We start from the raw sequence: 27,453 nt of genomic DNA, 5'->3' as shown, positions 1-27,453 counted from the left end.
ATACAGTCTTACCACAAATGCATCCTCTTTGACAGCAATGTGATGTTATAAAGTTCCACTAAATTTATTGAGGAGTCTTTATCCAGCAGTTAGCAATAACACAGTACAATAGTTATCCTCCTAAATGATAATTAAGCTTTGGGGTAACATTTAATTGAAAAGGTACTGTGAAAACCAACAAGTCAGCTTTTTCAAATCGAGGCTGCTTGGTTCACAATACCATTCAATGTGATTTTGTCTCACAGTAATCCATGACAAAAATATGAGTCTAATCCTGTTTCCTCTGGAGATCATTTGAAAACACTTAACCCCATGGACAATTCTGTGGTTTGAACAATTTCACATTATTAGTCTAGGGTTAACCTTTTTCTAGAAAGACTGTACCTTTTCAGTAATAAATAGCATGATCTTATCAGTAACTATTCTATTAGTAACATAATGGACTTGTTTCCTTTAAAAAAAAAGTTTAAATTTTCACAGTATGTAGCATGGTCTTAAACTCCCATTCCTTGAATATAGTCCCCTGATCAATAACTCTGTTGGAAAGATCCATGGGCAACTGTGATACCCATGGGCAGTCTGAGGATCAGGGGTGAGGGAGCAGACACCACATAGGAGCAGACAGGACGAAGAACCCTCCTGCACCAGCTAGGGTGTGACTTTCCAAGTTCTCTCCTTACATCCAAAATCCAAAGAAATTTGCTGTCATGCTCCTTGTATCTCCCTGGGTTGTCTTGGACCACAGCAGTTCATGTGGCCTGGCAGGAGCAGCCTGCCAAGCCAGCATTTCCCTGCAAGGTGTGTCACAGGGCTTGTTCTGGAGGAGCTTTGGTGTGACCCCGGTGGCCCACACACCCACGGCGAGTCTGTGCCCACCAGCCAAACCCAGAGTGTGTCTTTGAGTTCAGCTTCCTCCAAAAGGGATGCAGGGCATACCCTCTGGGTTGTGCTCTGGTGCACAGTCATAAGCAGGGAATCTAACATCTGGGAATTCACTTCAGGAATTTCTGATCTGAGCTGAGGCATGAACCTGGATGGACCCCTGCTACAGTACACCCATGGCATCCTGTAAGAGACCCCTTGTGGCCACCAACTTTCAGTCAGGATTAATTTCTTTTCCATGCTGGATGATTAATTCTATTTTTAGTCACTACTTTGTGCAAATCCAAGCAGAGAAAGAGGATGCCTGTGTGTGACTGCAAGCAGAATTTGGTTCCATGTCAAAATAAGGACACAGAAAGAGGATTAGATCTGCTAGAAGGAAGAAATACAGCGTATGATACTGAATCCCCTAGGCAGACTGGCTTCTGAAATGAAGTTCCCAGTAATCTCATCTTAATTAAAACAAAATGAAATTTATGATATCTCATTTCCCCACCACTTTATTATTTAGGTGTCATTGTCAAAGACTCTGCAGAAATCAAGGAAGAGACAGCCACTGCCCCAAGGAGTTTCCAGTCTAACTCAGGAAGAAGTAAACACTGAACAGCTCAGGAAAGAAAGCAAGGCCCTCGGCCATGAATAAATACCTTTATATTTTCACAAAGGTCATTCTCAGCTAAAGTGAGACGAACCCGTCTGTACTGCTGTGGCGCAGGGGAGAGCAGAATACAAAAGGGAAGATGTGAGTGCAGAGGTGGATGAAGGCTTGAAGAGGGGCCATCAAGAAAAGAGAAAGGATGGATTTAAAAAACAATACAAAGGTGTAAGTAGCCACTGTCACCTCTAAGAGCAAAAAGTTTTCATCAAATATAGAAAGAGAAGCAAAGGAATCATAGGCAACAAGTAGGAGATGTGACATGTCCTCAATGAAGGCAGTGATCAAATTTGGGAACATTATTTTGGGCACACCTTGTCACAAAGTGCAGGTACAATTTTTCCCATTTTTATTAAAATAAAACTATACAAACCCCTCGAAAATATTATACAAATTTTTGAAAAGAAAAATGTCATTCTCTTTAAAAGAGTGAGGATACAGCTGAGGAAATCCTGGAAATCCATGCAGCTAAGTAACTCCCAAGAAGTGCTAGGACATCACCCTTTCATTTTAGATCTGGGCATAGTTACATAACACAATTTAGCAAGTGATTTAATAGCTCTTGTCATGAATGCTATTCATCTGCTAGATGCAACTCTGGTTTCTATTCTTATTTTACAAAACCTCTACAACAACTTGGTTTTTTTCTTTCTTTCATCCACTAATCTACTACCTCTTCAGAGTGAAATTAAAACTTTTGAACTAAGTAGCAAATATCTTTCCCCCTTACTTAGCAAGCACCTGTGCAACTTTCCTTGCAGCACCATCTCTTCCCAAAGGCTGAGGACAAGAAATCTGGGATGATATAGTGATTCCCTTGGAGAGAAAGTATACAGAAAAGTGAGGAAAACAAATTCTCCTTATTCCTCTCCAAAGAGGAGTGCTGAAAAATGTTGGGCACTATGTGGCTTAATCTAGAGGGTGCAGTCTTCCTCTTGCTAACCAGAACTAAAGCCCGAGAAACCAAAGACATTTCTTCTTCCCAAATGTACCCCCACTATTTCAGAAGTCAAGAAAACTTTCTCATAATTATTCAATATGTGATAACGATGATCTCCCTATTCTACCTCACTTGAATTTCCAGACCATGTCCAATAAGTAAAAGGTGTTATCACTGAAGGAGCTCTCTTAGAAGTACGAAACCATCTGGAAAATTTATAGCTGATTTAAGTTTTACTTATTGTGTAAAAAAATAAAGTTTGAGTTCATCTTGCAAAAAGGGAAAACAAATATGGCATAAGACCCCAACTGCACCTTGAAATTTCCTGTTTTAAGCTTCCTTCCTGTCAAACATAAAAAATTTAATCTTATTTATAGACTGCCTTCATCACATGGACCATGCAGTCTATTATATGCTATGGGAATAAATGATAGCATGTATGTATTCCCCTGCCTTTTATGATCAGAAAATAGCGAAAAACAGAAATTCTATTATTATAAAGATACAGAACTAAGCTGGAAGATGAAGAGCCAAAATAGGTTATAAACAGGGGGCAGAGACCATAGATTATGTCCAGATAATACTGACACTTCTCTTTTCACTGGCACAATCTGTCCTGAGAGCCTGGGTGCGGGAGGAAGAAGAAAGATCATCTGGGAGCATGGTAGATGGATTTTAAAACTCTCTGTCATTCTTTCATTCTTGGCTCTCTTCAGTCTCCTGCTCTTGGCATCCTCTGTTTTTCTTCTTATTGCACATAAAGGTTAGTTTTAAACCAACAAACAAGTGCAAGTCTGGAGAAGATGCCTGTTTTGTTTCTGGGACGTGCATGGGAGAGCTCAGCTGCTGCTTGCTTCGAACTAAACTGACACCCCCTCATTCAGCTGATACCAGACAGTTCAGCGACCAGAGAAGAGCTCTCTTACCCTGTAAGTTAATATTAGGCAATGAAACTGCCTCTGCCATTACAGTTCAAAGAAACTGATTACTCCTTTAATGTGTTGCCAAATTATTAGAATAATGACACTTTTTTCAAGTGTATTGGTGTGTCTCCTCAATTCTCACTTTTTTAACCCCATGTTTTAGTAACTGTTGAACTTCAGAAAGAAATGTGTTGTTTTTCTTCAAAGGAGAGCTGGGTAATATTTCAAGATGACTTCTTTTATATATAATGTAAAGGATATTAGCCCCCTAACAGAGAAAAAAAAAAAAATCACTTTATTTTCCCCCTCTGGTGCTCTCCTTTAGACTTGGAAAATAAATATTTAAAAATGCATGCTGTTAGTGGGCTGTGCAGCACTACACTGCTCTGTCAAAGTGAATATTGTGATAAATTATGTCAGTCTGTTCATACTTACAATCATCTTCCACTTCCTCATACCAAAGCATGTGAGCAGACATGAAATCTCTCCACAAAACAGAGGAAAAAGAAAACAACAGCAAAATATTTCTTGGCAAAGTATATTCCAACTTTGCTGCTCCAGTAGCTTTTGCTGAATTAGGCTTGTCCCTGCATAATGCCAGATGTGTCCCCGCACAAGCCCCAGCAGCTCTGCAGAGGAGAGGGCAGGAATCACCAGGGTGGGATGCTGGCTGGGCTGGCTGCCGGCAGGGTCTGCGGCGTCCCAGGCAGGGAGAGGCAGGGATCCTCACTTCCACCCAGCCGGCATGGTAACTAATGCCAGTGCTCTTTGGAGGCCCCTAAATGTTTCAAATTCCAGGACCTGCGCAGAAGCAATGCTCTGTGCTTCCCTCAAAACAAAGTTGATTTCCCATAATAGGACAGCCCATGCACTCGACATATAAGGCTCTGCTTCCAGGGTGGCATGTGCAATGGATTTAAATTATGTGTTGCAGCTTCCCCAGGAACATTTAGGCCACAAAGTGGGGTGAAGATATTTACTGCTCCCTTTGCGCAGCTCCCCGGAGAGCCCTATGAAATAAATTTTCTTCCTTCCCAGCAAATGACCCCCAGCCCATCCCCAGACAGCTTCCTCCCTTTTTGGAAGAGGAGCAGCAACCCTCCCTGACTTTTGGGATTTCAGCCTCCTTCCTGAGCAGGGGAAAAAATAAACAAACACTAAAATAGTGTTGTCACCAAACTAAATGTGTAAATGCTAACACAAGTTGTGGTAAGTCAGCAGCTGCATAAACAGGAAAAAAAAAAAAAAAAAAGAACTATTGACTTACAACTGACCTTTCCACTCCCAACAAAACCACGCAGTACTAATGCTATACAGAGCCCAGGAGCTGCAGAGCAAGCAGAGGAGGGAGTGTACACAAGCTGCCTGTCACTTTCTCTTCCTAACAGTGGCAACTTCCCTTTGCTCCCAAATCTCAAACAGGTGGGACCTGGGCTGATATTCTCCCCCTGCATTCAGTGCCAGGCCTCTTTAGTTTACACAGGAAGGAAAGCAGGCATCCACACAGTACTTGGGAAAAGGACTGCTGCATCCTTCACCTAAAAGCAGATTTTTATAAGGCTGCTTTCTACAATATGTACTTTGTACAGTATGTACGGCCTTTAGAGATAGGCCACATTAAATCATGTAAATTGTTTCATTTGAAAAGTCATTTGAAGGAACACTCTTAATACAGTTCATTTTTTTTTTAAATCTATCCTTAAAAACCTGAAAAGTGGTATTTTTCAGTTTTAAAGCTTAATGTGTCTAGTCATGCTGATTACAAGTCTATAAGTAATTTTCTGGATTATACAGAAAAAATAAACACAAAAATGAAGTGTGTAATATAACCTTACAGCCACTGGCATTTTCTACACTGATAGTCAAATTAATACACTGAAGAACTTGCATGTACACTGCACGCCAGGAGACTCCTAAGGATTAATTTGCAGCCCACAGGAACTGCAAGTCATGAACTGATGTAGAAAATAATCTGAGGCAGAGCAGAGCACACTGTAACAGCAGCAGCATTTTGATTATTTGAGGGAGAAGGGGACTGATAAAACTAAGTAAAGGAACTGCTTATTGTGCAAATTTTTTGTTTTAAAATATCTAAGGTCACCCTTAATAGCACATGCTGTCAATAACTGAGGCCCAGTAACATACTTAAAGGCTACAAGTGAAAGTTATCTTGAAGGTAGGTGTCTGATAGCAGAACTGTTATCCTCCTGGCTTCTATTCATTTCAAGGTGAAAAACATTTTCTCCAAAACCCTTCAGGTGCATAAATCTCTGTTTCTAAATATGGTCACAGGGCCTTCATCTTGACAGAGACCTATCGTCTGTTTCACACCCAGCTCTAGTCACAATCCACAAAAATTCATGTGGATTATTCATCCTCTCTGACAATGGCTTTGAGACGATCAGAGCATATTTGGATCAGGCTTTTGCAAGAAATGCTACTCAGCATTTTCTTCTAAAACCTAGCCCAAAGAAGTGTCTAGTGGCAACATTTACAATAACTTATATGCAAGAAATCCGTGTTTGCTTCCTCTCTTCTTGCTGGGAGAGTTCAAAATTCCAGTGGCCTCAAGAGAGCACCTGCTTCGTTCACAGGAGTGCAGATACCTTCAGCGTAGAAACAATTTCTCTTCCTCTTATTGATGCTTCTCCAGTCAGTTGGGAAAGAGTAAAGATTTGTTGGGCCATAGAGAGAAATTACAAAATTGAGTGTTCAAATATACTGGATATTTTGGTTGAGTTTGGATTTCTAGGTTTGGTGGTGGTGGTGGTTTTGGGGGACTGCAGCAAAGAAATTGAGAGGCTCTTAAAAACTTAGTACTATTTTCAGCAGCTACGAATGCTATGACTGCCTAACGCTGAGAAACATCAAGCCTACTGAAGATGTTTAAAATGTATCTCTCAGTTCCTACCAGCCAGCACTTAGATTGCATGGAGCCCGGAACGTTTTTACACACCACGTTTTGTTATTTGTAGGGTCTTTCTGCTCTATCTTCAACAACAGAGAGCAAGGCACGGCCTCACTGTACCTTTATGTCAAATAATTACTGTACACTCCATAAATGCTGGTGGCCAGAGACCACCTGCCCACTCTCCCTTCTAGATGCTGCAGGTAGCAGGCTCTGACCTCAGTGCTCAGAGACTACCGTAACCTGTGCTGCAAGAAGGGAAAGGAACAAGCTTCAAAGTCATAGAGAATTTGGAAAATGTAGAAAATCTGGAATAATAAAAGTGGGTATTTTTTTTCAATGATTGCTTTCAGCTTTAGTTTAACATTGCCTTCTTCTTTTGCCATCAGTAATGGGTTAAATGAAAGAAAATTGTCATCGTCACAGAAATGGTTTGGGTGACTTTCAGCCACCCATTACCAAAGGTTTTACACAGAGGCTGTTTATTTCCCTGCTTGAGAAGTCCTTTCAAAGCCCAAGTATTGATAAAGTTGAAAATATCTCCTTTCTGACGGCATGAGCGTGACAGCAATGCAGAGCTGGAGAAAACGCCGAGGAGGCCAGCAGCTATCTGAAAACAGGACAACAATAAACTGCCTGTTCATGAACCATTTAGGGGATCGAGTTCATCGTATGTCAGCATGACTATAGAAAAGAAATGGATTTCAACATCCAAACTTGGCAGCCACGTTTATTGTCTCAGTAAGCTAAACCAGAGGAAGATTCGGACTTGAGGATAATGGTCAAACCTTAGGCTGGACATGGGAATCAAGTTCTCAGTTCTCTAACTCTTCTGTACCATAATAAAGGGCTACATTAAAATTCAGGACTTCTCTGTCAGGAAAAAAAAAAAAAGGACGCAGTAGGAAAATTGTGGTTTTGACATAATTGATATGGGAGGAGAGGTCCCCAATTCAACATAGATAAATCAAATAACTTCATGTTAACAACCTCCAAAGAGTAACAAATTTTCCATCTCACTGTAATTTACTAGGACCCAGGCACCTAACAAACCCCCAACAAAGCAAAGCGCACCACATTGCCATGTGTATCGCCTATCTACTTTCCTGTTAGCAGATAAAACAAGAAAATAACAAATAGGTAGCATGCTGCACTGAACTGATTTACAAATCTCTAATGACTTTTTAAACATCCCAGTGGCACATGTTGTTTGCCAATACAACTCAACATCAGGCAGAGTGCTTACAGCATAAACCTAAGACAGATGATATTTTGATTATAATTTCAGAAAGCATTTCAACCTTTATTCCACCCTGTTTTTAACTCACTGCCAATGCTGACCTAAAAAAAAATAAAGGCAGTCCAAGCCTGTTGCTTGGTTCAGCCATTAAGCTCATAACAAGATGTCTCTGTGCTCTTGCCAGTATTTGCAAATCTATCACATCTATCTGTGTGGGAAGAAGTGTTGAGCTCCAGGGACTATGGGAGTGATGTGCAGGGAGAACTGGGATGGGATTCTTTTAAGCACTAATATGCAGCGTGGGTTTTTGCCCTGGTGGTATATTGGCTCTGACTCTTTTTATTATTCACTTCCTGTCATGAAAAAAACCAAAACAAACACAAACCACTTGCATGTCAGCATCAGAGGGAAAAAAAAATCTTCAACAGCTTTATCATAACAGAAGTAAACAGTCAGCTTCTGATTTTCCCGTGAAATCAGCAAGCAAAAAAAAAAAAAGAAAAAACCAAATCTTTCCAATGTGAGCCACTGAAGAACTTATTTCTTTTGTTTCTTAGCCTATTTTTACTTCAAAAAGGAATGTATTGTAGAGGATTTTAGTACAGGTTGCAAAGGGGTTCTTTTTCTTGCTTATTTGCTCTGCAGACCAGAAAAGAAAAGACGAAAAACCCCAAACCAAAACAAAGAGCTTGCTCTTATTTCTGAAGGAAGTAGTAGCTTTTGGCTTCCAAAGAAGAATATATTAATATAAGTTTATGGTCAGAAAATTGGTAGTCAATACAATGATAAAGACAAAACCCTCTCATATGCAAGGTGTGTTAAAAAAAAATCATTTTATTTCTATGCCACAAAACACTTCTGCTTCAAAATGTGCTCTAACATACAAACCAACATATTGGTTCACTGCGGTGTTTGTGGTCTCCCCAGGAAAGCTCTCTCCTTCAGGTCATGGCCAAGTGGGAAATAGGGGTTAATCTTTTTTGCAGAGCTTCTAGCAAAAGGAAGGGTGGGCTTCTTGCTCATTCAACATTACAAGTAACCTTCAGAAAACCAGTAGTAATCACAATCCATTTTGGAAAGCTTCAGCTAAAGAACAACCTGAGGGAAGAGAGAGAGGAGATGCTTAAAGCTGAAATTCTGTTGTGAAGCTATGATATATCAGAGTATCCTGTTGTAATTTCATGAAGATATGGGGGGTGGAGTGTTCAACTCGTGAGCAAAAGCACCTGCGCTGAGATAGGCAGATGCTGACGCAGCTGTAATTTCATGAGAAGTTTGGACAGGGAGAGATGAACCAGATGAGGACTTTTGCTCCAAACGGGAAAGGAGAAAACCTCAGTCCGTAGAGATGAACCAGATGAGGACTTTTGCTCCAAATGGGAAAGGAGAAAACCTCAGTTCCTAGAGATGCTCCCAGAGATAGTCCTAACGATGAAGATGATGAAGACCCTTTGCTCCCAGGGAAGGAGAAGGGCCTCTGTTTTTGTTTCTGAACGGCTCAACCTTAAAATTGTACCCCAAAAAACTTCAAGAGTGGACCCTCGAAAGCAGTTGCGGGAAAAGCTGCAAGTCGGGGGAAAGGACTCACACGCAGGCAGAGAGACTCCTCTTCCTAAATGGACTGAACAATATTTGGAAGTGGGCAGCTGTCTCGTTGTGATACTGTTTTCATAGCATGAGCAAGAAGAGACTTCTCTTTCTAAATGGACTAAACAAGGTTATTATGGAAGTGGTAACAGACTGAACATCTTAAGGGTTGTCTTTTCACATTGTCAGTGGGAGAAGGGAGGAAGGTGGGGGGAGGAGGAGAGTTCTGAAGGTGGTATAATTTTTTTTTTCTTCTTTTAGGTCTGTTAATAAACTTCTTTATATTCTTTCAAGTTTGGTGCCTGTTTTGCATTTCTCCTAATTCTTATCTCACAGCAGATAAACAGTAATGAGTATTTTGGACCAAACCACTACACCTCTTTACCTAGTGGATCTCTCTTTGGTGTGAGGTTCCAAGCAGATTTAGCATATCCATGCTTTGTAAATCTTTATTCTCAAACCCTGTCAACTCTCCAACTTTCAGAAACTTTCACCCCAGTAGAAATGAAATCAGTCTTTACTGGAGTCAGTTGGACCAGACTACTCAGAAGATATACTGAGCCATCAAAAGGAAAGTGTAAAAAAGGATAGCAAATTACATAAAAACTAATATTAAGGGTACAAAGAAGAGAAGAGGAAGAAGATTTTAATTACTGATATATACAAAGTAGGAATCAAAGTAATAAAGAGGAATTAGAATTACTCATTTATGTTTCTAAAATGTTGGTCTTAATCACTCCAGGGAGGCTGATATGACCAGAAGGGAGAGCATCTTATTAACCAGTACTTCTTTTTCTCTAGATTTAGGCATCTAACTCAGTCCAATCAGCATAAACATCACACATAACCTACAGAGAGGACGCTGAAAGTGATCCGGAAAGTGTCTGAGTATCTAAAACAGGCTCCTGCCCCAAACTGCCCTTGGTGGGGCAGGGTGTGCCTTTCTCTGGCTTTGTTTTGTTGGTCCACTCTTGGTTGTGTGTCCAGACCGTGAAAGGTCAAATTGTCCCTCTTCTCCCGGTCTTCTCAGTGTCCACAGGAAGAAAATCTGAGCCCACAGACCAGCAGTGAGATACAAGACAGGAGGTCTCCCAGTTGGGCAGAAAACTCCTTGGGGGCAGTTATTTTCTCAGGTCCAAAACATGTGAAATTTACCCAGTTCTTAAAGGCATTGCAACTCACCCAAGGGAAGCCGGTATTCAAAGTCATCAAGGAAGTCATCCCAGACTCCATAATGCTTAAATGCAACTGATAATAACTTGATTATTTTCATCACATCTAAATGGTGAAATATTAACCAATTTTGATACACACAGGCACAGTCACATACATGTATGCCACAGAGCGAGTGCACTCTGAGGCAAGTACTGGCAATAGTAATGGATGCATGTGCATATTTAATACTTCTTTTAAGAGAACCCAATTTCACAAAGTTGAAGACAATTTTAAAACCTCATCAATGAGGACAAAGAAGTTAAACAGAGAAATGTGAATGGTAATTGGAAGATGTTTGAAAACACTGTTTAGGCCTACATGTCATTACTAAGAAAAGTTTCTCTGGTTGAAAACAAACAACTGCAAACAAAAACAAATTTAGTCTAGAAGAGAAGCAGGTATTTAAAAAACAAAAGCAAACACAATATGTAAGGAGCAGAGGAAAAATGCCAAGCTGATTGTAAAGAATATCAATAAGAGGTAATTATGAATCAGAGTCAACAATCCATACGTAGGAGACAGAGAATTCACCTAGGTCTGCAGGCAAGCTGCATCAGCTCTGCCAAAGACAACCCAAGGTCACTTTGCAGAGCAAATGTGCTGGCTGCTCACACAAACACAGTTTTCTTTAGGGAAACACAACTTGAGCGCCAGCCGCCTATGCTATCCCAGTCACCCCATTATGTATTCGCCTGGCTTTACTCTGCTCCAGTCAACGTTTCAGCTGTGTCCAGTTTTGACACAACACTTTATGAAAGCCACAGATAAACTGGAGAGCACTTAGAATCACAAATATTCAAACAGGCGGGTTTCTTTGCAAAGAAAGACTGAGGGAGCTTTACATATTTAGTCTGGAAGGAAAAGGCAAATGAGTACATAGCTGCTGCCTTTCAGCATTTAGACATCACAACACCCCATTATTTTTCATTTATTTCAAGGAAAGGGACATAATTTGGGTGAAATCAACTTAGATTTGATATTAGGAGAAAATTGTGGGAGTAGCAAGTTACTTACACATATGAAAACTTATACACACAGAGGTCATCAAACCATTTTAAGCTGAAGCTTGTAAGGAAAACTAACAAATTTTTTGAGCGTAACAAAGTGTGTTTGATCTATCTCAACCCTTGCAGCAGAAGAAATCTAAATGCCTTTCATCTCTGTATTTCTATAACTCTCTCACATGAGATTTACAGACTAGATAATATGACTGGTCAGATAGAGTTCAAGTTTGCATACACCTCATACACAAAATAATTGTGTTGTGAAAGGAGAGCAACCCAATGGATACAGCAACACACACTGACAATCTGGAAACCTAAATTCTATTAACAGTTCTGTCAGTCACTCATTGTCCAATTTCCCCTTTTTTTTTTCCATTTCCTACATAGAAAACAGTTACAAGCTAAACAAGTGCTGTTAGCCTGCTTAATTATTGTTTGAGAGAGATGACAAACTGCTTAAAGTACAGGACTATTAAGGGTCTGTGTTTTAATTACATTGATTTCATCCTAAGTCTCCCTGGATGGCAATTGCTCAAAGCCTTAGTTACAGTGGCAAAAGACTGTCACATTAAATTTGTGAAGACTGGGCTATTATGACAGCAAATTATGATGACAAAATTATGTTAGTTAAGTCTAATGAAACATTGCTGCACACACTAGGATGAATGTTAAATTATTTCTGTACAGGTCTATATGCAGGTTAGTACATCAAGATGATGGCAAACTCAAGTTAATGCAAGCCTGCAGAGATGACATTAAGAATGGCAAGATGATTGCAAAATGATGCTGCTGCAAGTGAACTGTGATTAAAAAATAAGTCTCTAAACCCAAAAATGTGCTAGGGGAATGTAAAAATAAACCTACAGAAAATAAAACCAAGGACATTTTACTTAAAGCAAAAAACACTCTGGATACAACTAGTGCTGCAGACCAATTCCCTGCCAAACTGGCCAATGTTGATTAGGAGGGCACAAAGCCAGGATGAGACTGCCTTACAAGTAACTGCCAATAAATTCTGAGTAATAGTATCACTATGACATTTTTTTCCACTAAAAACAGGTAATTGACTCTGTAGAAACATAAATAATTTTTTAAAAAGTGCTCAAGATTATTGTCCTATGAAAGAATCTGGTTTTATCAGGAAATTCCTTCCTAAATTTAATCATATTGATGTTTTTCTTTCTTGTATTCTGGCAGGGTTAGTAGTACATGACTAGAACCAGATTATTCATTAGGCCCAAAAGAAATTAGTCCACTCTCAGGTAAATTCAAATACATAGGATCCACAGCATTATAAGATTAAGGAGATCAGACATTTAGTATGGAGAGTGCTCATAATATTTTCATGTGATTAGATCAGTAACACCAAAGACCTGCTAGTATATTTCCTTAGAGCAGTGTTTGATAATTACTTCTAACACATGAGGAAAAAATAATTCAAAACCTGAAAAATTCTTCTCTTTCCTTTCTGCATTTGTAGTCTTTCCTCCTTGCTATAATATTTCTATCTACTGCTAAATACAAGAGGTATGCTTCATTTCTCTTTTGGCAACAGCAGATACTCTGTGTCTTTTCAAAAGACTGGTGTATCTATCTGTCTGACTCTCTATCTGTAATATTTTCCATCTTATTATCACCCAAAATATAGGGTACTCAGTTACTGATGAATTACACTGGTGAACTGAAGTGCTTTGTTTAAATAACAGGCTTTGTCAAGCAGTTTAGGTAGTGCCTGACCTTTAGGTGGAAAGCATGCATAATTTTCACCCATCTAGTAGAGAAGAAAATGAAAAATTTCCTCTTCTTGAAAATTTGCAAGTTTTTACTGGGCAAATTACACATCCTATTCAGCAAAATAATAGAATGGCAAAATCTCACTAAAAATAAATAGATCTTAATAAGGTAATTTATTTCAGAGATAAGTACAGAGTGACTCATGTTTTTTTTCAGATTTTTCTAAATAGTTTTCTAAATAGTAGTTGGAGTACAGAAAAGGAGATCAAAATGATGGTTCGGGGCTTCAAGTCACTCTGATTACAGACTGAAATTTGCAAGGGCCTTTATCACTGTATATATTACATTAAAATTCATGTAGCTTTTCTGGAGACACACATTCCACCTGAAGGCATGGACTTTTTAGAAGACTGGGAAACATCCAGCCACTCACTAATCTGTCTGTTGGCTTGGAACCTCTGCCAGCTGAAGTTACCTGTGAATCTGAACTGAATATAGGAAAGAAAACATGGACTGAAGTTATAAAAGATGAACCACATAGTGCTCCCTCACTCTGCCTGCTGATTTCAGTCTTACTAAATACATTCCAGTGAAGATGTACGCTCTGATGGCAATGACATAAGATCTGTAAAATTTACTGAATTCAGTGATGTTTTATAACACAGAATAGATTATGGGAAAAATTACTAAGTTTTCTTGGAATCATTAATGATAAGCAATAGTGATCCAAGTCACTTCATTATAATGACATAGAGAAGGTCCAGCTAAGGAGTTTTGAAACCTAAAAAGTCTATTCTCTAGGGAATTATTTCAAATTGTAATTGTTTAAAAATATTTCATTTCTTCACCAATTACAGGTTGGTTGTTTTGAGGTTTTTTTAGCCTGTTGCTTATGCAGCATGTATACAAATGCTTATCATGTTAGACCTGTGGGTTGACAAATCCAAAGGGATTGTGTGTTGTGTGTAAACAACTGCTTCCTTTAACAAAACACTTCATGTAAGTTTAACAAGGTAATTTAGATTGGAACTGGAGCAGCCTTGTAACCAATATGGAAAACAGAAATTTTTGCAGTCTTCTCCATTACAGATCTAACATCCAGCCTGAGTGCCTACTCTCACAGGAGCAAAATGCACCTCAAACCACTTTCATGCAATGAATTTTGGCTTCTGCTTGTTATATAAGTAAAAATAGATTATTAACATTGGACAAAGTGGGTTAAATTTAAAATTCTCTAAAATTAATCAGTCCATGGAAGATAGAGCAACATATCCCATATGGAGGACAACAGCAGCGCAAGGATTCAGAGAACAAGGTATTGGACACAGCCTCTGTAGGCTTTATGAGAGCTGCAGATGATTAAATTTATTCAATATTATTTTAGCTGCTTCACGGTAATTTGCCTGGCCTACACTCACTTCTTTTTAAAAGCACAGGTCTTCTATGGATCTTGGGTTAGAACCACCAGCCCCAGCCAGAACTTCCAGTCACTGCCAAACATTTTAAATGGCCTATGTATAAACACCTGATTTATTCCCTACTAATGAAGCACAAGCATGACTTCTACTTTCCTTTTGAAAAACAGAAAAAATATTTCAGATTAATGCCCTCTGTCACTCTTTAATCCCACCAATTACTTATTTTCCCTGTTTGATAAAGGTATCCATATAAAACTTCTCATAAGGATATACTTGACCAGAATACAGATACATCAATGACTACTACTATCACTGAAAGAAATATTTTTAAGCCAAAATATACAAGTAGACTTCAAATGATTTAGTGATGATGATACATGTTTCAAGTACAAAATTCATCAGAAAACACAATAGGTACTCCAGCTACTATGTAAAGCTGTTTCAACATAGCTGGATAAAAACTGCCAAATGCAATGCCCATTTTTTAAAAACCTCTTCTGGAACTAAAAACCAGTATGTCTGATCATGGTACTAGTCTAATTTTCAGAAATTGCAATAAGAATAGAATTAACAGATGCAAATATGAGTCAGTGGAGAAATGTATTTTACAGGGGCAATCACACTTTATGTGTCTGGTAGGGTTCTTTGAGTGAGTCAGTGAGCACACAGTCAAGGGAAACCCGGTTATGCATTTTTAAGAATTCTCAAAACTGCCTCATTAAAGAACTTTAAAAAACAGAGATGTCATAGGATAAGAGACTCATTTTCGCAAACAAACAAATAATTAAAACACAAAAGTGCCAAAAGCATTCTGCTTTCTCAAATGTGTATGTCATCACAGATCAGAGCCAGGACTGGTCAACATATAAGGCACACTAATTATCATTACATGGATCTAGAAAAAGAAGGCAATTTTCAAGTTTCCTATTAGTGCTAAGGTATTCAGGGAAATAAAAATGAAAGTTGGCTGCAGAAAGATGCAGAAGAGTCTCAGAGTGTCAAGTGGGCAATAAAAAAGACAGATGAAATTCAATATTGAGAATATGTGGAGGAAAAGAAATCTCAAATTTACGTACTCAGCATGAGCTCTGAACTAGTTATTACCACTCAGAAAAGAGATCCTGGAGTTATAAAAGGTCTGTGAAAATATCAACTCCATCTTAGAAGCTGTCAAAAAGCAAATCAAGTGGTGGCCATTACTATGACAGAAATAGAGAGCAACATACAAAATATCATTATGGTATTATTTAAAGTCTTCAGGTGTTCACACTTTGAATACTGTGGGCTGTTTTGCTTCCCCTATCACTAAAAAGATACAGCAGGAATAGTAAAGCCAACAGAAATGATTGAAAGCTAAGTAGAAATGGCTTCCATGTAAAGAATGACTACAGGAGAGTCTTCAAGGTAAGGTGAGGAGAGGGTGAATGAGCATGCAAGTCCTCTGAACCTGAGAAGGAGGAAGAGATTGCCCAGAGAACACCAACCAAAGGAGCACAGCATTACAGACTGAGGACTAATCATTAAACCATGCTAGAGAGGAACTCACACCCAAATAAGCAGGTACGAGTCCAGGAGGAGGGTCCTGGCACCATCCTGGAGACTTTTCCAAAATCATCCTCTCAAAGTACAGTGGACAAAAAGAGCCGACCCAATACTGGGCTTCCCCAAGTGTGCTGGGAGCAAGTCAGAGGGGTTGGCTCTGCTGCTACAGAAGCCTGTGGTGTGTCCATGCTTGAAGGGCTGTGTGCAGTGCTGGCCTCCAGGAGGATGCTGTGGAGTTACAGAAGAGCAACTGGAAACAATCAAAGGTCTGGAGCACACTCAGAGAGCTGGGATGCTTCAGTTTCTACAGGAGAAGGCTCAGGGGAGATAGGATTGAACCTTGAAAAGCCTGAAGGAGTGAACTAACTCCATAAGGAAATTATTTACCAAATCTTGTAATACAAGAACTTGGTACAGGATGCAAAATTGGTTTAAGAGACAAAAAGAAAGTATTTCTTCAGCCAGTGGGCTACCTGCTTCTGGATTTTCCTGCATAAGGAGTTTATGGAGGCAGTGTCTATCAGCTGGTTTAGAACAGAGTTAGAGGAATTGATGGAAAACAAGTCTGTAAACAGATGCTAAAAAGGAACAGGGCCAGAACGTAACCTCTAGCATTTTTAATACAGTGATTGCAGATGCTAGGGTAAGATGAGAAAATGGATCTCAGAAAGTGTCCAGGTTCATGTGCTCTCCCTGACTATCATCTCCTGTTTCCATTTTCAGGAGAAATAATCCTTGGCTTGATGCACCATTGTTCCAACCCAGCAGGACATTTTGTATGAACTTAAGTTACAGGGAAAAGTAGACTACAGCTGAACACAGCTGAGGTGTACTAAATCATGAGTCTTTAGAGAAGATGAACAGAGAACAATTTTTCACTGTCTCTCCTAGCACAAGAGCTGGATACAAGAGAGAAAAAAAAGAAAGAAAATCAGCAAGTGGCTGGTTCAAAACAAGCAACAAGAAATACCTCTTCACACTGTGTGTAGCTAAGTGATGGGACTCTGCTACTGGATGCTGTGGTTGCCAACGGTTCATGTCACTTGGCTACCCTGGGAGCTAGGTACCAGCAGAAATGGTATGGATGTCAGGTGTCCTCAGACAGTCCCCTCAGGCACACTGTCATTTCTTAAAGCAAAAAGGAACTGGACACATCACCTACCTGTACCCCACTTCAAGCACCAAGCAACACTCTGCAGACAGCATTACAGCAGCTCTTTTCACCCCCACAATGCAGTAATTTCTTTATTTCCTCTGTCCCAGTGCCTCTCAGGAAAAATGGTGCTGGTAAGCTTTGATGGGAACAGTGCAACACAGGTTAAATCACTGGTATTATTCTCATCTTTTGTAGTTACAACCACCTCTGAATTTAATAGTGCTGCGTGTTTTAGTACAGCAGTGTTTGCATGACGAAATATTAAAGAGCTTTCCACCTTTATGCCATATATCCTGCTTTCAAGGGTTTATAATTTAGCTGGGAAAATGCTCACAGCTGAAGATCAGCATTCAAAGTCTCAGTGTGGAGGCAGCATTTCATTTCAGTTGTGAGAGGGAAAACAGTATGTCATTTTTATAACTATCAATAGAAGGCTTCTGTGGGGTTTTTACTTTCTGGATTTTTTTCCTGTTCTAAGACATTTTCTTGTTTCAAGTTAAGCAACTGGATGTATTAATAAGTGACAATCATTGATCCCAGCATGAACAAGAAAAGATAACTGTCTTTAAAAAAAATCTGGTACAAAACCAGTGTACATTTTCCACAGCTTTACATGAAACACAAAGAACCAGTTCTGTAAAGCATAACTACATAGTCATCACTCCCATGCAGTGCTGACAAAACTGCAAAAGGTTTTAAACATTGGGTTCATACTTTTACATTCAGGAGAAAAGATAGATACTAACAGTAGGGACGTGAATAAGAGGAATTCTTAATTTATCATTTCCAAAATCTTGCAAGGAATCAAAAATCTGTTCTTTACTTTAGAGAATTCATTTAGAATGAATTTAGAATTTAGAATTCTCTAAAGAGGGTTTAGAACAGGATAACAGCCTTTCCAATTCCAAAGCTGTGTTGGTTGTTTTCACTGATATTACTTCAGAAACATTTACTAATTATATAGTCATTATATAAAAAGATCTTGTTTATTAATGTTACATTTTAATTTCTTCGCCCTTCTTCCTACCAGCAGACATACAGAGAACTGGAGTTGTCTGCAGCCCCAAAATATGCATCACATACATATACATCTCTGTGAAATTTAATTCATGGCATGGGTGAATAAGAGGTTAATTCGTTTCCAATACCATCACCAGAGGTACTGAAATAATAAAAAAATCTACTTTATTTAAGCTTCTGTGTCATTCCCTTCTCTCAAGAGCTTCATTAAAATGTGAGAAAGCAGAAGGAAATTACTACACATTGAAAATAACCATCCCTAGAGATTAAAAAATTCACATTGAACAGAAAAAATGATAAATACATTTGGGCATGTATATACATATACCCAAGGACAAATATATACATACAAGAAAACATACACAGCTGTAGGATTATTTTAGAGGAGATATATGGACATGGAGAGTGGGAGGAAAGGGTAAATTTCCAGGATTCATTGCAATATGGAGTTTGACAGAAATAGGATAATTGCTATACCTAGTTCTAGAATGGGCTTCTAGGCACCTTAATTTAAACGTTTCTAGAAATAAGGGAAAGCTTAAGACCACTGAAGTCTTCCATGTAGCCACAATACACAAGAGTATTCCAGGGCTTATTCCACTAAGGGGTAAGCACATCTCCTTCCTGGTTGACAAACTGCATGAACCAGTGCAGAGCTTCTTAATGCACAGCCATCAGCCCAGCCACAATTTGGCAATGGGTAATGCGAGTCATGAGCCACTGTATCTGCTCCTTCTGGTGACAGCTCTTAATTTCATTTCTAGGGGAACTCCTCATCGATCACTCTTTGAATTGTCTGTGTCTAATCCTTATTCAGGAAATATGTCTCAACCTAATCAGCTTTATCAATTATTGCACAATAGGTAATCTCTTGCTACAGAAGAAAACACTGAGAAGGCGTGATGGCATTACTCTGAGAATACTTCATCTGTCCCCTACATCATTTCTAAACTTAATAGCCTCAGAGCTCAATATAGTTCTGAAATTTCACTAATGGGCTCCTCCGGGGCATTACTACCACATTACTCCCATGATTTGATGACAGGATATGTTATAAACACACACAGTTGCTTGAAAGATATTAATCGCAATGTATGCTCTTCTGTTAAGTTCTTGCCAGCAGCAATCTCAAAATTAAATCCCTTCAATGCTGTTTTCATCTGCACAGATATCATTAGAATATTCTCAGGGCAGTCTGCATCAACAGTGGTGTGCTCATCTTTCAAGTGAATCCCATGTTCCCTTCCAGTTATCTGGGTGGTTGCCTACATGAGGGAATTTGTGCAAAGTGAGGCTGCATTTGAATTTACTGCTCAGCAATTACTGCAGAACAACTCCTCATGTGCACCACCTTGTGTGAGGAAGCTCTTCTGCCTTAACTCAGAAATTGATGTTGCACAGGGGTGCTTCTGGGGCTCAGATGAGGGTTAAGCTATTTTCTCACTGTGGAAATCACACTGGTGTTTTTCATGTGCCTTTTTCCACTTATAGATATGCCCTTATAGATTATCTTTCCATACCCTTAAACTGTGTTTTCTTTCAGCCTCACCTCCACTATTTAAAAATAAATAGCCTACCATCGTAAGGTAAAGATTTATAGACTCCATTAAAAATAATCCTAAGTTTCAAGTTCAAGAGACACTGAGGTTGTGATGCATGAAGCTTGGTTTTGCCTGCTCGATCCATTCTGCAAAAAGCCTATCCCAACAATTTCTTTTCATAGGAAAATTCTTAGAAAACAGCTGTAAGCCTTCAGTGTCTTAAAGACATCTTTTAAAAATACTTCCCTCAAAAAGTAAAGCATTGCCAAAAATACATCCTCTTATGTACAAATAGCAGTCAGTTCATTCAAATGCAGTTTAAGAACTTCGATGAAAGAGATGCATCCTTGAGACAAACAGGACATGAGATTCCAGAACTCCAAAAAACCTTATTTTTGGAGTAATTTTTAACAAAGGATGCTTTCATTCGAGAAGGTTTTCTTCTATTAACTGAGAGTTTTAAAATTCCTCCAGGCTCCAGAGAGGAAAAAAACCCCAAAAATTACATATGTTTCTTTGATAGGATGTGGAGGTACTGAAAAAAGGGGGACCCCTCCCCTCCCCACCCCCGTGCATACCTGCATGCTTGTACACAGACACATAGACTGGAATACCAGTTTTAAAATATACAGAGAGACCCTAGAGAGTCATTATTAATGGAACTTTAAAAAGCATGTAAAAAGACAACAGAGAAAACCAAAAATATTAAAAACTATGCTCAGGGATTTAGAGAATAATGATAAGAGATTCCACACTCAGCTATGTTGTCAGAAACACTCTCCTTAGATGGGGGCAATTTAATCATGCAGGGACTGACTGCAGCGGAGGTGGAGGTGTGCATGCCCAGCTGCCCACCAGCCTCCTTCCACATCCTGGCTCACTCTCCTACCACTGTCTCTGTAATTGACTCCTGGAAGACTTCAGAGGCTTTGTGAAGGCAGAATGGGGAATAAATGCTGCATGATGGGTGTTGGGGGCTGGATCTTAGGAGGAACATTCCTCTGGGGCCCCAGCCTCTTGTAAACTCCTGTAAAACCAAGGTGTTACCATGTGTAAAATGAACCATTTTTGGCACAAGAGCCTGGGTGCAGGGTGATCCCCATAGTCCCTGGACTGTAAACCCCTCAGGAGCAGCAGCCCTTCTCATCAGACTCGTGTAGCTTGGGCAAAAGCAGTTTGAAGGGTAATTATGAGCCACCAGCCAGCATATTTATAAATCCACACCACTTAGAGCAAATTCTTGTGTGACACAGGATTAGGGAATAAGGTGCAGAGCGTGCCAGAGTGACCCCATGAGCCCCATCCTGGAGCAAGGAGGAAGAAACCATTAACAGCATGTCATGGGTTAGCAAGCTAAGTCCCAGAAGTGATGTTCTTGCAAAGGGGTGCTTACAGCTTCCTCTGTGACCTGACAGAACCTATCAGCTGGCCAGTTTGAATATGGACAATTCTTTAAGCCACTTAAAGTTGTGACCACCTCTATGATGCACACTTAAGAATAGAAACTCCGAGGCGGAGCCCTCTCTCGTTTCCGGCGCTGGGACAGGTGGCTGCGGGGCCCGTGTGGGGGCCAGCGGGCCCAGCCAGGCCCTGCTCGGGCCAGGCCGTGCCGGGCCACGGCCATCCTGGAGCTGATGGGCCCTGTTCCACCCATCCTGGAGCTGATGGGCCCTGTTCCACCCATCCTGGAGCTGATGGGCCCTGTTCCACCTGTGGACCCTGCCACCCCCAGCAGGGCTGTGGGCAGCGGGAGAGGCTCAGCTCCCCCCCCCTCCACTGTGGCCAAGGCCAAGATTTCAGCTGAAGCTGCACCACTGTCCAGCAGAGGTCAGGTGACCAACAGTGAAAAGCAACATTCCAGCTGCAAGGCCTGGGTGAGATTAACCCTTTTAGTGCCGTGAAGAGATGAAAACCTGAGGGAGGAGAAAGAGGAGATGCTTAAAGCTGAAATTCTGTTGTGAAGCTATGATATATCAGAGTATCCCGTTGTAATTCCATGAAGATATGGGGGGTGGAGTGTTCAACTCGTGAGCAAAAGCACCTGCGCTGAGATAGGCAGATGCTGACGCAGCTGTAATTTCATGAGAAGTTTGGACAGGGAGAGATGGAAGCGATGAGGACTTTTGCTCCAAATGGGAAAGGAGAAAACCTCAGTTCCTAGAGATGCTCCCAGAGATAGTCCTAGAGATGAAGATGAGGAAGACCCTTTGCTCCCAGGGAAGGAGAAGGGCCTCTGTTCTTAGAGATGAAATGCTCCCAGAGATGGGTGAAGAGAACCTTTGTTTTTGAATGGCTCAACCTTAAAATTGTATCCCAGTAATTTCAAGAGTGGACCCTCGAAAGCAGTTGCAGGAAAAGCTGCAAGTCAGGGGAAAGGACTCACACGCAGGCAGAGAGACTCCTCTTCCTAAATGGACTGAACAATATTTGGAAGTGGGCGGCTGTCTCGTTGTGATAATGTTTTCATAGCACGAGCAAGAAGAGACTCCTCTCCCTAAATGAACTGAACAAGGTTATTATGGCAGCAGTAAACAGACTGAACATCTCAAGGGTTGTCTTTTTACATTGTCAGTGGGACAAGGGAGAAAGGTATGGGGTGGAGAAGAGTTCTGAAGGTGTGGTATGATTTTTTTTTTTTTTTTCCTCTTTTAGGTCTGTTAATAAACTTCTTTATATTCTTTCAAGTTTGGTGCCTGCTTTGCATTTCTCCTAATTCTTATCTCAGAGAAGGTAAACAATAATGAGTATTTTGGACCAAACCACTACACTGCAATATCACTCTCCTTGCAGCAAATGATTTGGGAAGGGAGAGAGAAGAGTGCAATGCCTCCCTGAATTCATCCTCTCCAGGCTGAAACCTTTCACCTTGAAATGCAGGGGGGTAACAGAGCAGTGAGCTAATATCAGATAAAAGGATGCCTATCAGGAAGTGGGTGTGTACTTAACAACTGCATATATGACCATAAAATATCCATAGTACTGTTCCTGGGATTCTTTTATCAGACTGACAAAATTTTAATTAGATTAAGAAAACCTGCTGGCAGGTTTGGTCAGCAGCTCTGCTCCTTCCAACCACAGAAACATTTTGAGTGTATCAAACTGGTGAGGAATCTGCAACTTGGGTGCAAAAAAGCTGTAATGGACTTCTGACAGACCAAAATAGTCAGAAGTTCTAGAGGTAAACTAGAAACAAGATCATTTAAGAATAATGCATCATAAAAAAAAAAAAAAAAAAAAAGAATTCTAGGCTCAAGAGTCAGCCTGATTTGAGGCAATATTTTGTCACAAATATTGAATTGGCTCCTTTTATAAAAGGGAACTTGAATTTTCTGTGTCTAAGCACATTTATGACATTGTGCAAAGAAATCTACGTTATCAGGAAGAATGTTGACAGGACCAGAGCCACAAAAAACCGGTGAGTTCCTTAGTGTCTAGAACAGACCAAACCACTACAGCAGGGAAAAGGGATTTCACTGGAGGGAAAGATGATATGGCATTAATAACTAATGGGCTCCCTGCCAGTGAATGGGAGAGGCTTGCCAGACACCCCGAAACTTAAACCAGTAAATCCTGGTTGAGAATATGCAAGATCATCCTTAAAAGAAAAGCAAGCCAATACAAAGCAACAGCAAAAGAAAAAATAAGACCCTCAGAAAAAATAATGTTCCCATGATTCCTCTGAATTATGGAAAAAAAAATCGCAGGACTAATTTTTATTATCTAACCAAATGCAAACTGGGAAATAAAAGTAAGATTTTATTTTTCCCAAACCCCCAAGAGCCATGCATTGTAAATCTCCTCCCTCTTCTTCCAAGCAGGTAACTGGAAGGTTATTTGCATTTTTTATGAAGTACCTGCTGTGCATTACAGTACTCAGGCAGAGGTTTATTCAGAGAGGACGAAGCACACTGGAGCTTGCACTGTCAGATGATGAACCTCTGTCACGTGCTGTGGCTCAGGCATCCCTGTCAGATCAGAGCTGCACTTGGCTATGTAATGAAGCAACTTAGCACTACTTATTCAAAGCCTTGAACTTAATTAGCAGTAGAGCAAGGCAACTAACTTGCAGTGAATAAATTGTCAACTTTGCTTCTTTCTATTCATGAACATTCTATGATTAGCACAAATTATTCTTATAATTATTCAAATTTAATTCACCATATTATTAAAATAATATTTAGTCTACAGCTCATTCACCAGGAGCATGAATGTTATAAATGAGTTTATTAATTCTGAATATCTGAGTAGATCGCATGGTTCAAGGTGTAAAGCTGAGAGTCAGAGTGTCCAGACAATTACCTACAGCACTGAGTTTTACATTAACTGCCCTGCTTTATACCCTGAACACTGAATAAATGTTGGATAAATTGTCATTGGTCCACTTATTCACTAAGCACTTTTGGAAGAGGAATGTAACTGAGGCAAAAGTAGTGCATGCAAGGGTTTGTAAGGGGAAGGGAAGTGCAGGCAAAAAGTTACAAGTGGAAAGCACTTCACTAGGATTTTTCACAAATTCAAACACCATAGCTCTTGGACTGAAGCTGTTAGCAAGCTCCCAGTTAATAACATTCCCGTCGATAGGAAGACAACTCATGAGAGCATGCTTCACTCAAGACTGTACTTGTAAGAATGCTGATAAATTGAAGTCAGTATTTAATAACCTGGCCCACCTGGTGCAACTCCAGGACAAGTAAATTGACAGTACCTAAAGTACCTAAAACCAGAGTTTTCTGCCTTGTTTCTTGTGCTGCCCTGAACTCCCTCTGTTCTTAAAATTTTTTCTTCTTTTCTCTAAAGCATTTATTTCAGAAGATTGACTGCAGTTGTGGTCTTCCCCCTGTGCCTGTTGCAGTGGATGAGGGAAGACATCTGAGTGCAAAAGAAAAGGACATTTTGGATTATGGAATAAATCCTTCATTCAAAGATAGAGCCTTTTTACCACAGTCTGTAGTGACAAGGGGCAATGCATTTAAAATGAAAGAGGGTAAGTAGGTTTAGATTGGACAAGAGAAAGAAATTTTTCACAATGAAACTGGTGAGTGGAGTGGTGGTTACTGGAACAGTGGAGAAGTTGTGGATGCTCTATCTGTGGAAGTGTTCAAGGCCAGGTTGGATGGTGATTTTATCTAGGGAAAGATGTCCCTGCCCAGGGACCAGATGATTTTTAAATTTTTTAATTTTTTTCCAACCCAAACCATTCTGTGAGTCTGTGAAAAAAAGCACAGAGATGAAAGGGAAGGATGAGTAGAGGTATGAAACAATTTGCATACCAAAGGGAAAAAAAAAATAGATTGGGAGTCTTTATGCTGAAGGAAAAAAAAAAAAAAAGAAAAGTTGTTTGCAAGCAAGCAAGCAGGAATCTTGGGGCAGAGGGAAGGGAGAAATGCCCTGTCCACCACACCTAAGCCCTGGTCCCCAGGCCCCTGGGGAATCCAGTGGCCTGCACCAGCTTCACGCCCGGGGCACTCACACAGCCAGCCCTTGGCCACCCACGCTATGGGACCTGGCAAATGCCCACTCACAGCAAGAGTGCTTCAAGCTCAGCCACAGATGTTGAGAAAAATCAATGAAGAACACAGAGTAGTGAACAGGGTTTATGAGCTTGAACAGTGGAAATGGGGAACTATTGACCAGCAGATCTATAACAAGAGGAATGTGGGGCTTGTTTTCTTCGTGATCTTTTACCTGAGAAAGCAAAGCAGAGATGTCATTTAAGGCACAAAAGAGTACCTCTAGGTGAGTCCTTGATAACCAGGAGGGTAGAGTGCTCCAGCCCAGCCCCAGTGCAACTCCCAGCCCGACCCACTCCAGGACACCCCTCTTTGAGCACAGGTAGGGCACACATTGGGGACATCCTCATGTCATGATGGTGCCTCCTGCCCACTGAGATTGCTTTCAAATGAAAGATTTTCCACTGATAATTGTCAAACAGACAGCACAGTATGACAAAAAACCCTTCTGGTCTGACTCAGTAAGCAGTGTCTGTAGTCTTTGGTAATTCTTAACAATTTTTATGCTATATATTTATGTATTGTAGATACCATTTTGCAGTATTTTTCTAGCTCAGAACTAACTAATGGAAGCACCATAAGATGTCTTAAAAGAGATTTCCCCTAGCTGGAAATTGAAACATTTTTTACAAAAGCATGAACACACTTGGGCACATTCTCTCTTAAAAATCCAGACTGTAGGCAGAGCACGCATGAGATTACATAACGAGAAGTGAGATGCATAAATGCCTTCTTGTTTATAAGTGCAAGCCATACCTTCTCCCCTTCCCCCTGCCATCCCTCTGTCCCCCTGCAAGTAAAAAAACAGATCAGAGGAAAGAAAAGGTGCTTCTGTTGTGATGGACTCATCCAGGGAACAGGCACTTTTGTTTGAAGGGACAGTTACACAGCCCATCCTTACTCTGCTCTGTGGTCCTGAGAGTGTCTGCCTCTAAAACCTTTGCAACAACTCTTGACACCATTGTGTTCCATCACTTTATTAATCTATTATGATCAGTGCTCCCCAAAATTCAACATCTAGCTGAAGCCTTACACCAGCACTATGAAAATTCCCCATAATTTGAGTAAAATTTCAGTTAGCACAGTTAGCACTTGCCAAAGTTCAGACTTCTGTATGCTCAAGTCAAACTCTTTTCTAATCAACCAACTGCACATATTGAGCAATATATAACTATTTATGGCCAAATGCATCGTGAAAATACTGTTTCTGTTAATATAACAATGCAAGATGGCTGTTCAAATGAGCTGATAGTTGTGATTTAATTTACAGTGGACAAGAGACAGTATTGTAAGGAATTCTAAATGTTTCTTTTTACTGGTGGAAGCTGAAAAGAAATTAGAAGTAATGTGCCCTACACTTCTGTTGTTCATGAAACAGTCCACAAGAAAGTCTACTTTAAAAAAAAAATCAAAAAGGAAAAGAGAAAGGAGGGTGTCAACTATAGATGAATAATACACAGACATGTCCACGGTGATCTGAATAATTCAGCACACAAAATTAAAGCATGTTTCACATCTGCCACCATAAAAGATAAAGCTATCTAGTCTGTTTTAAAAGTATAATGATTACAAGGGAACACTTCTGATTCATGCTCAGGTCTAGTTTGAGTGCCAACCCTGTGGTCCGCACAAAAGAACATCTCAAAGCTCTGGACTGAAAGAGCTCCAGGTGCAAAGTTTTAATTGACTAGAAACAGGCAGCAAAGTTTTAAAGGGAAGCCTGTTACCAGTAAACCCCAGTGGTGCTGAGCAGTCAGCCAAGAACCTGCACCCTTGGGATACCTCCATCCACCAAGTGAGATGCCCAAAACTGACCACTGCATTTGTCTCTCTGGCTGCAGTGAAACAGCCCCACTCTCACACACCCTCTCCACACCCCATCCTAGGGCCCTGCCAAGCCTCTTTTTGCACCTGAGTTTGCGGTGCCAGTCTAAAAAGCAACCCTTCCAGACTCCTTGACTTTCTATGTCTGAAGTTTCAACAACGCACCATCTGAGACTACAACTGGTTCCAAATGCACTGATCTTCCAGCAAATGCTTCTTTTCCAAGTGGAGATAGACCAGCAGATAAGCACCAAATTGTTCCAGCAGGTCCATATGTCTTTCAAATTTTCACCAACATGCAATGAGAGAGAAAGCTCAGCAAGCAGACAATTCCTTCCTGCTGTGTGAATGATA

The 27,453-nt window shown here is 40.2% G+C and overlaps 1 protein-coding gene across 2 annotated transcripts in view; it reads right to left on the bottom strand.

The window, feature by feature from the left end:
* Positions 1 to 27,453, bottom strand: part of DMD (dystrophin) — a 1,181,561-nt gene that overhangs the window by 1,000,987 nt on the left and 153,121 nt on the right. Inside the window, exon 1 of one of the 2 annotated variants that reach the window (XM_042035543.1) lies at positions 3,836 to 4,151. The exons of the other annotated variant lie outside the window; for it this stretch is intronic. Within the exon in view, the coding sequence (XP_041891477.1) occupies positions 3,836 to 3,878 (43 nt within the window). The 5' untranslated portion in view covers positions 3,879 to 4,151. Of the gene's footprint in view, positions 1 to 3,835; positions 4,152 to 27,453 lie in introns of those variants that run through there. 2 annotated transcript variants of the gene reach the window in all.

The sequence above is a fragment of the Corvus kubaryi genome, unplaced genomic scaffold, assembly GCF_017639235.1.
Source record: "Corvus kubaryi isolate FWS band 111438036 unplaced genomic scaffold, C.kubaryi_AGA036_p1.0 133, whole genome shotgun sequence".
NCBI classification, from domain to species: Eukaryota; Metazoa; Chordata; class Aves; order Passeriformes; family Corvidae; genus Corvus; species Corvus kubaryi.
This window is presented reverse-complemented; position numbering and strand designations above follow the sequence as displayed.